Genomic DNA, 11,037 nt, shown 5'->3' on the forward strand with positions numbered 1-11,037 from the left:
GAAATGAACACTACTGCACCTTTTGAACTGGAACACCTTGGCCAGCACTGCCAGATGCCAGCAATCGGGATCCTCAGCAGCGTCAGCCATCACCGCCACTTTCTTTCATGAAGAACTGGGCAATTTCTGCTGAACCTTTGCCTTCCTCTGCCCCCCTCCCCATATTTCCTTAGTGGTAACAGATAACTGCCAAGTGTGACTGGTCGCGCCGTAATATGGCAACCTCGGGCCTTGACTTTTGACATTTTCCCCCCTCTCACCATCCAACCACCCCCTCTTTCAGAACCTGTATATGCCAAAACCAATTCTATGCAACTAACCCCCCCCCCCCCCTTTGTACTTAGCGAAATAGACGATTCTGATATATATCCACTCCCTGCCAGATCCAGGCAGGGATATCACAAAGTTTACAAAGAATACAGCGGTTCAGGTAAACAGCAGTTCTTTAATTTCTAGTTAGAGCATTCAGATATTCAACATAACATTTTTTTAAATATTGTTTTAATAAAAGAAGGCTAAATCAGTGCAGAAATATTTATAGAAGAAAAAAACTTATAAAATGAACTTTATAAAAAAAAAAGTATATCAGAAAAGGAAATTACAGATGGAAAGTAGATAAATATGCACCGCTAGGCGTTAGCCCAGTGCAGCAAATGTGTTACATGCAGATCAGTCCAGGCTGGTGATCCAAAGTCTCCAATCTCTAGCTTTACTTTTTTGGTAACTAAGCTCTTTGTTTTCGATCAGTCTTCTAGAAAACCTTGTGGTTGCGGTTCACCCTAACTTAACTAGGTACTCTGTGGATCCCTCACAAGTGAATCGTGACAAGGCTCAGTTCGCACTCAGAATCAAAATCACAATTGCAATTAGATGTGATTTTGCATTAGGTGATCTGTGATTTTGCCGCAATTGCGTTTTGCGATTCCCATTCCAGTGAATGAGAACCGCAATGCAATCGCCTGAAAAATGCTGCATGCAGGGCATTTGCGATCAGCGGAAATCGTGTGAGTAATCGCATAGGATTACATGAGCTGCAGCGTATTGCTGATCGCTGGCGTTAAACAAACCACTAAACTCCGGCTAAAAGCGCCCGAGTGTGAATGGAGCCTAATGCTTTTCTATCCAATCACAGCATGCTCGTGCTAGTGCCCTGCCCCATATGAATGGAGGCTGCTGGGATACCCGCTCACCAGGACTCCTCTGAAGCCTGATTAGTTGGCTTTTGTTACCACTTTCCTCTATGCTGCTGCACATCAGATTGCAGCCTCCAGTATAAAATGACAGAGCCCTGTCCTGCCAGCCTCTGTTTTATAATGCAGGATTGGAGAAGGTTTCAGGGTTAAATACTTACCTAATCCAGACTATTCGGAGCTCCGCCTCCCCCATGATCATGTTTCCAAAGTCTGTTGAAGCTTTTTGAAAAAAACTCTACCAGCATTGTTGGGGCCCTCCCCCAGCTCAGCAGCCACCAATTAGGCCATGGCTACTGAGCTGGGGGTGGGCCACAACTATACAGATTAGTGTGGCCTGGGCCCTGGCCAAAATTTGAAAAAAAAAAAAAAAACACTATGGTATTCCAAGGAAGGCGGAGCGATTACCTGACTGGATGAATTACAGCAGATCAAGTATTTAACCCTGAGGCCCCCCAGTCCTGTATCATTAAAGGGAACCTAAACTGAGAAGGATATGGATTTTTCCTTTTAAAAGAATACCAGTTGCCTGACTCTCCTGCTGATCCTGTGTTTCTAATACTTTCAGCCACAGCCCCTCAACAAGCATGCAGATCAGGTGCTCTGACTCAAGTCAGACTGGATTAGCTGCATGCTTGTTTCAGGTGTGTGATTCAGCCACTACTGCATCCAAAGAGATCAGCAGGACTGCCAAGCAACTGGTATTGTTTAAAAGGAAACATCCATCCATATCCCTCTCAGTTAAGGTTCCCTTTAAGACAGGCATGACAGGATCTATCTTTTCACTTCCGAGATCCGAGCTGAAAAATGACATTCGGATCCGAGATGAAAAACTAACTATAACAGGTAATTTGTCTATATATCTTATCTAAAGTTTAAGTTTACACATCTTATCTGGCTGCAAACAGCTTCAAAAGTTTATGATTATTTCTTCCTGTGTACAATGAGGGCAGCCATATTCTGTTTGTCACAGGCTGAGGGCTGGAGATGCTATCAGCTTGCCTGTGTGTAAATTCAGTCCCCTCTCCTCCTCCCTCCTCCCCTCTGCCTCTGAAATCAATGGCTAGTAACCTCCTCCTCCTCCTGCCCAGACTGAGCTCCAATATGCCCTTGCTACAGTGCCAAGGCACAAAAGGAGCTGTGCTTATCTTATAGGGAATTAGAGTATTAAAACTTAAAACAAAAAAAGAATTTGGCTCGAGGAATGCCCTATAAACTATATGAAAGGAACACAATTGTGCAATGAGTAAATGCTTATCTCGGATCCACTTTAAGTCCTCTTTAGGAAGGCAGCCTGGATGTCAGAGATACTATGCAATCTATGAGATGTCCGTATTCCGTGCGGTGTGCAGAAAAGTAGTAGAAAAGTCTAGAGCCGCTCTAGACCTGATAACAGACTGTTTTCCACCACGGACACAAAGACATGTTTCTGGATCTTCAGTTAGCTATAGGATACCTCCACAGATTTGCTTTACACACGTCCACTGCAATAAAGGAACGCAAAGTCCCATCTTGGACATTTTTTTCTGCTATAATACTTACTATGGACACCACGATTATATGGACGGCCACAGCAGATCGTACATTGCATCTATTGTGACCGTGAAATGTTGCAGTGTGAATCCTGCCAATCAAAATTGACATATGTGAACAGATCCTATAGATAACATGGGACCTGCCAACATGTTGGTTTCATGCAATCAGTCCATTATCCAGCCTAGTGTAAACCTACCCTGAAGCCTTTACAGCATCCTCACAGACTAAAGGACGCTCATCTGTATGACTTCTCTGGTGTGTAAGAAGGTTTCTTTTGTCAATGAAACGTTTCCCACATTCTAGACAGGTATAAGGACACTCACCTGTGTGACTTCTTTGGTGTCTAAGGAGATCTCCTTTCTGACTGAAACATTTCCCACACTCTGAACAGCAAAAAGGACACTCCCCAGTGTGAACTCTATGATGTCTAAGAAGATGGGCTTTTTGACTGAAACATTTCCCACACTCTGAACATGAAAAATTACGCTCACCTGTATGATTTTTTGTGTGTCTAAGAAGGTTTCGTTGATCAGAGAAACATTTCCCACACTCTAAACAAGAATAAGGACGCTCCCCTGTGTGACTTCTTTGGTGAGTACGTAGATTAATTTTCTGAGCAAAACATTTCCCACACTCAGAACAAAAAAAGGGATGCTCACTTATGTGAATTTTCTGATGTTCAAGAAAGTTTCCTTGATTGGAGAAATATTTCCCACACTCTAAACAGGAATAAGGTTGCTCCCCTGTGTGACTTCTTTGGTGTACAAGTAAAGTTTCTTTATGAGTGAAACATTTCGCACACTCAGAACAAGGAAAAGGACGCTTACCTGTGTGCATTTTCAGATGGGTTAGGAGTGTACTTTTATGAGTGAAACATTTCCCACACTCAGAACAAAGAAAGGGACGGTCACCTGTGTGAATTTTCTGATGTGCACAAAAGCTTCCTTGATAAGAGAAACATTTCCCACACTCTAAACAAGAGTAAGGACGCTCCCCTGTGTGACTTTTTTGGTGTATAAGTAAAGTTCTTTTATGAGTGAAACGTTTCCCACACTCAGAACATGAAAAAGGTCGCTCACCTGTGTGCTTTTTTGTGTGTGTAAGAAGCTCACATTTACGAATGTAGCATTTCCCACAATCTGAGCAGGAATAAGGACGCTCACCTGTGTGATTTTTCTGGTGTATAAGGAGATCACCTTTCCCACGGAAAGATCTCCCACACTCTGAACAGCAAAAAGGCCGCTCCCCAGTGTGAACTCTCTGGTGTCTAAGAAGACTGTCTTTCTTTCTGAAACATTTCCCACACTCTGAACAGGTAAAGGTTAGGACACCTGTATGACTTCTCTGGTGTCTAAGAAGCTCTCCGTTTTGACCAAAACATTTCTCACACACTGAACAGGAAAAGGGAAGCTCTCCTGTGTGAATTCTCTGATGTCTATAAAGGGATATTTTCTTAGTGAAACATTTCCCACACTCGGCACATGACCATTGCAGCTTGCGTGACTGTGTTTCCTGCTGCACAGCCAGTGATGCTTCAGACTTGCTGCACTCAGGATATCCTAGTCTTTGATATTCTGTGTGTGTGGCATGATCTGATGTACAAGAAGATGCCTCCAGATTAGATGGCTCTGTTCCTGTACTGGCTTTGTGACGTGGTTCGTGGACATCTGAGAAGACCGCCTGTGACTTCCCATAAAACTCCTCACCATTAGAGGAAGCCGCTCCTCTATCTGCACTGTAACCCCGGTGATGTGTATTTACAGTAACAGGAATTTCTTCTGGAGAACATTGTGTGACGCCATTATCTTCTGCAGCATCACATGGATGTGACTTAAGAGGTACCATTGTATTGCTCCCGACATCATCTCCCCCTGCTGGAGAGAAAATGTTACTGTTATATTTCTGCAGTCAGGAGTCATATAAATATGCATAGTAGTCACCAGTGTTACAGAGCTCTATCATAGAAGTGGCACAACAAAACCTACTGAGATGGGTGTGTCAATGAAACCAATTTTCCATACTTTAGGCAAGTGGTAATTACTTTCTGCATAAAGGAGGAAGGGTTATGTAGTACCCAGTAATGTCTTGGAGAACCAGAACCATTAGGAATCTTATATAGAGACATGATTTCCATATTCACTCACTGGACTTGATTCACAAAAGAGTGCTAACTGTTAGCACGGCCTTTTTTGCATTGCGTACGATTGTGAATTTTTGCGCAAAATGATAACGTTTTAGCGCGCAAACGTGAATTTTTGCGCGAAAACAATATCGATTTTGCACGAAAATTTGCGGTCGCGCGCAATGCGAAAATTTGCACGAAAACGGCCGTGCTAACAGTTAGCACTCTTTTGTGAATCAAGCCCACTGACTGAAGTGTAGTTTGTCTTCTTCAGCAGAAGGTGTTTGCCATAATTCCGATTTAAGTGTGTAACTGTGGTTACCCACAATGCATCACTACGGAATATGCAAATTATCTCTTTATGCCCCTAAAGCCAGGCTTACATCCAGAACCGCTGGTGTATAGCAAGTCTATTGCTTTTAAATTTTACATAGCCTCATCATCCCCACATGCAGACTGCCTGTTTCGGACTGTTGGTCCTCCTCAATGCATGACAGGGATGGATATGGCTTTATGGGATAGGTGTTTGGACCAAAACAACAGAATACCCAAGCAGCTCTGAGTGACCCAGAAACACTAGGAGATTGGAGTGATGCATTACGGTGGTAAATTTTTGTTCCTGTGAGGCTGTATATATTGAGATAACCTCTTGTTTAGGAAGGCAAGACCTCTAGTAAGTATCTCAAGAACCAGCGTGGCTCGGGGGCTGCAATTTGGCACAGAGGTAGTTTGGGGGGGGGGGGGGGGGGGAGTCCCTTCCATACCCTGCATACCCTGCATACCCTGAAAATGTGGGGAGTATAGGACATGTGGAAGTGGAGATATTCAGTGTTTTACCACCGGCAGCATAATCAAGTAGGAAATGTGGCAGCACAAATTTACAGGCAGCACGATCAGACACATCAGAGGAATCATGAGGATTGTCTTCACAAGTTATGACCTGACAAAGGCTTAATTCACAAAGCTGTGCTAACTCATAGCATGGTTGCGCTAGCGTTTTGCGCACGTTATAATGCGTGTAACGTTTTTTCCACGCCATCGCAAATTTTCGCTCGCAAAAATTTGCATTTGCGTGCAAAAGTTTGTGATTGCACACGAAAACCGTTGCGCGCAAAACGCTAGTTCGACCTTGTTATGAGATAGCACGGCTTTGTGACTCGATCGCAAAGAGTGCTAAATGCAAAGACAAAATAAAAGGACACTAAATGAGTCACATCAGTCCTTCAGAGAGGGAACAGAGGTAGTTATCCTGGAGGATCCACAGAAATACCATTACTAGTAAGTCTAAGTGGGATTTTCTCTCCCTTCCTTGGGAAAGGTCCACCGCCTAAGTGTCACATCTTAGCTTAAAGAAGAACTTCAGCCTAAACAAACATACGGTCATTAAATTACATTAGTTATGTTAAATTAAAATAAATAAGTAATATAATCTCTTACCAACCCTGTTTTCAAAGAACAGGCAAATGTTTGTGATTTCATGGGGGCAGCCATCTTTTTGGTTGAAAGGAATTGACAGAGAACATGAGACACGGTTCCAACTGTCCTGTGTCCTGATCACCCCTCCCAGCTGCGCGCGCTAGGTTTCAAATCTCAAAATCAAAATTAAAAAAAATAAATAAATTTGTGCCAAAACAGCAGAAGGAGAACAACAATATCAGAAATCCCTTCATGCTTTGCACAGCATCAGGGGAAAAATGCCCAGGCATTTTTCTTCTGTACAGCTAAAAATGAGGTTTGGGTAAGAAAAACAAAGTTCTGATGCTGTGAAACTTTTAAAGAAACACCAAGCCTTTTCAGTGCTGATGAGTAGATTTTTAGTCTGAAGGTTCACTTTAAAACAAGGCCCATTCAGTATTGCTTCATGAAGACTGTTGGGCCCACCCATGTGGCTGCTGTACAGATGTCCTCGATGAAGACTCCTGGTCTCTCTTCAAGGGATCAATACAGACCCTGTGGAGTGCACTAGTTCCTTTTCTCAGAGATTTGTCCGAAAAATCGAAGCTTTCCTTCAGCCATTCCGCTATGGATTCCTCACACCCAGGTCATTACTTCTTCAGTGTGCTCCCATCAACGAGGCTTCTGGCCATCTCCACCAGGACTGTTAGACACAAGAACTTTTCCACACCTTCCCCCTCCCCAAACATCACTCTCATTCTTACAGCCTCCTTCCGCAGTCATTGGATTAATATCACTGGTACATATCCCAATGTGCACATTTTTGATAGATAATGGAAAAATAAAAAAGATTTACCCCAGCTTTTTAGGTCTTCTTCCTCTTGAATTGTCCTGAATACATCACTCATCTGTGTAGACTTCTGATGACCCTTAACAGATATCTCTTCTTCTTCTTCCTCTTTAATTAATCTCATGATGTCACCCTTCTTCATATTCTGCTGATCTCCCTTCACATAGGTCTCTACTTCCTCTTTAGTTGTCCTCATCATGTCACCCTCCTCCATAGACTGCTGATCACTCCTCACATAAGTCTCTTTTTCCTCTCTAATTGTCCTCATCATTTCACCCTCTGAAGTAGTCCTCTGATCACCCCTCACATACATCTCTTCTTCTTTCTCAGGTTTCATGCATCCCAGTTCTTCTGCCTAAATACACAAAATAGTAAAGATGAAAATAAAATCTTCCAGGCAGAGAAGAACATAACCTCAGATTGTCTGAAGTCACTTCTAGTTCTAGATCTTCAGTTCCACCTACATGATAATGGTGGGGGATGGTGGGATCCTCCTGTGGACAATCCTGGGAATAATTAGGACCTGTACATCTCTCTGGTGGGTTTCTGTTACTGGACCCATCTGTAAGAACACACACTGTAACGGTTAGTGTCAGCAAGGGACAGCGTTCTGATTATTTGTTGATCTGCAGTATCACCAATAATACAGAAACTATATCTGATTACATGGTGATCTGCAGAATCACCAATAATACAGAAATAGCAACACGGTATAGCAATGGTCAGAGAAACTCTGCTGACCAGAGTGAGCTCCAACAGACTAGTAGCAATATAAACAGTATGAGGACAGAAATGTCAGTAATTTAATAAAGGTGTGATCACACGTGTTTAGGTACACAGTAGCTCAGGAGTACTCCTAAATGATAGCCCCTTGGTTGTGGGGACTGACACTAACACTAGAGAGGTCGTACAGGCAGGGTCGGTAACTGATCGGTCAGGTCGCAGTACAGAATCGGTAAACAGAATCGTAGTCAGAGTAAAGCCAAGGTCAGCAACAATTAGATGTACGGAAGTACAGAATCAGAAGGCTAGAGCAGAATCGAGGTTGGGCCGGGGTCGGCAACAAGACAGGCAGAGCACAGAATCGTGAGGCAAAGGATAGTCAGAAGTTCAGGCAAGGTTCATACACATAAAGGCAATAATATCAAATTACAATTATAGCTATCAAACAATTCCTAGCTATGTGTGAAATCCCCGGGTTCCTGCCCGATCAAAGCACACTGGGATCTGACTAATGTCTGAGAGCTTAACCACAAAGTTTCAGCAACAGCAGACAATGATGCACTGACAGTTTAGGCCTTAAATACAGACAGAGCATTCACAAGTTCCGCCCAGCAGATTCCAGCCAATCAGTGCCAAAAGTCAGCCCAGCCCCGTCAGCTGACCGGCAGGTCAGCTGACCCGCCTCCTCAAAGCATAAAGGTCCTGTCTCCTGGTGTGCGCAAGTGCTGCCCTGCTTTTATGGACTCTGGAAAGACCTGACCTGGTGGGAGGCGATGGCGAGGAGGCGGCGGTGGAATCCGCCGTGACGTCAGACGCGAGAGCGGCGGCCGCACCGCTCTCCGCTGCAGAGGTAATTTTGCTGTTACTGACACACACACTGACTGAATACATTGGGCTCGATTCACAAAGCGGTGATAACCCAGTTAAAGACTTTAGGCGTGATAGCCATTTTATCATGCCTAATCTCCGTTTAGGCATGATAAGTTTAGATACGTTAAGATCGCAAAGTCCCGCACGCAAAGCAGCGCCATTAAACTCTATGCAACGTTTCGTGCACCAGACTTTGCTAGCGCAAAACTTTTGATCAGCTGTGTACTGCGGTGCTAACCAAGTTGGTACTATAGTTATCATGCCTAAACTTATCATGCCTAAACTTATCACGCCTAAACTGAGTTTATGCGTGATAAGGGGCATTTCACCAGCGTGCTAACAGTTTGCACTGCTTTGTGAATCAGGCCCTATGTGTTTATCAGATAAAGGGGATATGTAGGTGGATCCTCTGTACGGCTCGCTGTGTAATACATTGGCGCTATATATATATATATATATATATATATATATATATACACAATAAATAAATACTGCTCTCTCCTCTATAAGAAATGAAATTCTTCTCTTACCCGGTGATGTAAGGGGCAGCTGATTCTCCAACATGGTGTCCTTGGAGAGGTCCTGGTGTCCCTCTGTATACTGCCCCTCCTCCACCACATCTTCCTCTTTCTTCTCTACCCTACAGCTCTTCCAATCTTCCATTACAATGTTCTCCTTCTGATCCTTTTCTTCCTGATGCCTCCCCTCCTCCTGCAAAGGCACAGTGAGACATGAAACAAGGACAGGTTTGTAATAAAGCACACAATATTTCAGCAGGTAGATAGACCATTACCCCCAAACCACAAGTTCACTTCACATATTTCTATCAGCATATATGTTTCTTTACTTGTATATTTTATTATGTTATAATTGCAAACTGCTTGCAAGCACAGTTGACCTGGAATAGTGTATCTCCCTTCCACAACATGTGTTCTGCATAATAAAGTCTCAATGTTCTGATCTGAAGATGGTCCACTATATTTTTTTTTTTTGGAACTAGAGCTAGAGTGACCCTTATCTTCCATGTATGTTCTTTTATTGTTTTTATTTTATCAAGCTATGGAAACCACCCCTTAAATGCATAATAATTCAGTACAGCTTGGCCAAGTTAAGGCAACCACAGGGAGCAGATACAGACCAAATCCAGGAATCAATCAATTACTCATTTGTAACTCAAGAATTCTACCTGACTGGATTTCAGAAGAAATCTGAACAAGGAATAACTGCTGTCCCTGCTAGATCTATACTCCTCAATGCAGTACAAAGCTCCTCCCTACTAGCCCCTCCCCTCACTGCTCCCCCCTTGCCAGCTTGGCAAAAATGTACAACTGTGCCTGCCTGCCAAGCTTTAAATTGATAAACTGAAAAATAAATCTGTAGTTGGGCTTCTGGGGGTCCACTGATTAGAGTGTAAGCTCCTCTGGTGCAGACATGATGGGAATGGATCAGCGATCTATGTACAGCGCTGTGGAATATGTCAGGGCTATGTAAATACACTGTATAGTGTGTAACTGTGGTGAGGATAGCTCCTCTGTTGGTTTACTGGTGGCTCAGGACTGATGGGAAAGGATTAGTGATCTCTACAAAAATAGCAGCAACTGGTGGTGATGGGGGAGGGGTCACAGTGTGGGGGTTACTGGATGTAAATATAAAATGATATCTTACCTTTGCTGCCAGCCCTAGCAATGTGTCTTTTCCTCCACCCTTCTAAGCTCAACTTCCTGCCTTGCCCCATTATTTTACTGATTTGCGTTCGACTTAAAATTATATGAGCCTGCCACCACATGGACTACGGAGGAACTGCAACCAACATGACTTCAGTGTGATCCTGAAGTCTACAAGCATGAAATCTCTCCCATTATTAATAATGATAAAATAATGTCTGGCCTCTTTGATGTCACTCTAATACAAAAATGATTGGTCATCTGTACTCTAGTAATGTTTGCCCTCTAGTAATTTGTAGACCTCCCCCTCCCCCTTCCCGTAAATAAAAAAAAAACGTCCTGCCCCTCTTCCAATAATCCTAAAATATTTCCTACTGCTCTCTATTACTCCTAAAGTATTGTTTCTCTATTATAGTGATAACATATGGTAATTTCTGCACTCTCTTTTCATAATCTGAAAATGATTTCTTTTAATCCTTGATAAAATGTAATCCTATAATATCTCCTGCACTCTCTTCTATTAATTGTAAAATTATTTCGGTCTTTTTCAATAATGCAAAAATAGAAAATGTTGTCCCCACTTCATTTTTTCTTATCTGCATTCTGCACTTACCTCCCAGGAATACACAGATGTTCTCTCTGAACAGGCTAATGAAGGAGCTCACAAGAGACCCTGTCATGTTGACA

General features: G+C 43.0%; 1 protein-coding gene across 1 annotated transcript; it reads right to left on the bottom strand.

Moving 5' to 3' along the window:
- Positions 1–440: 440 nt before the first annotated feature.
- On the bottom strand, positions 441–10,437 carry LOC137534943 (zinc finger protein 432-like). The gene is made up of 5 exons (XM_068256674.1): positions 10,352–10,437; positions 9,217–9,397; positions 7,558–7,655; positions 7,100–7,448; positions 441–4,600 (listed from the first exon to the last, which is right to left on the bottom strand). The coding sequence occupies exons 2-5, from the start codon at positions 9,347–9,349 to the stop codon at positions 2,919–2,921; spliced, it is 2,262 nt and encodes a 753-aa protein (XP_068112775.1). The 5' UTR covers positions 9,350–9,397; positions 10,352–10,437; the 3' UTR covers positions 441–2,918.
- Positions 10,438–11,037: the final 600 nt, after the last annotated feature.

This window comes from Hyperolius riggenbachi, chromosome 10 (genome assembly GCF_040937935.1).
Source record: "Hyperolius riggenbachi isolate aHypRig1 chromosome 10, aHypRig1.pri, whole genome shotgun sequence".
NCBI lineage: Eukaryota > Metazoa > Chordata > Amphibia > Anura > Hyperoliidae > Hyperolius > Hyperolius riggenbachi.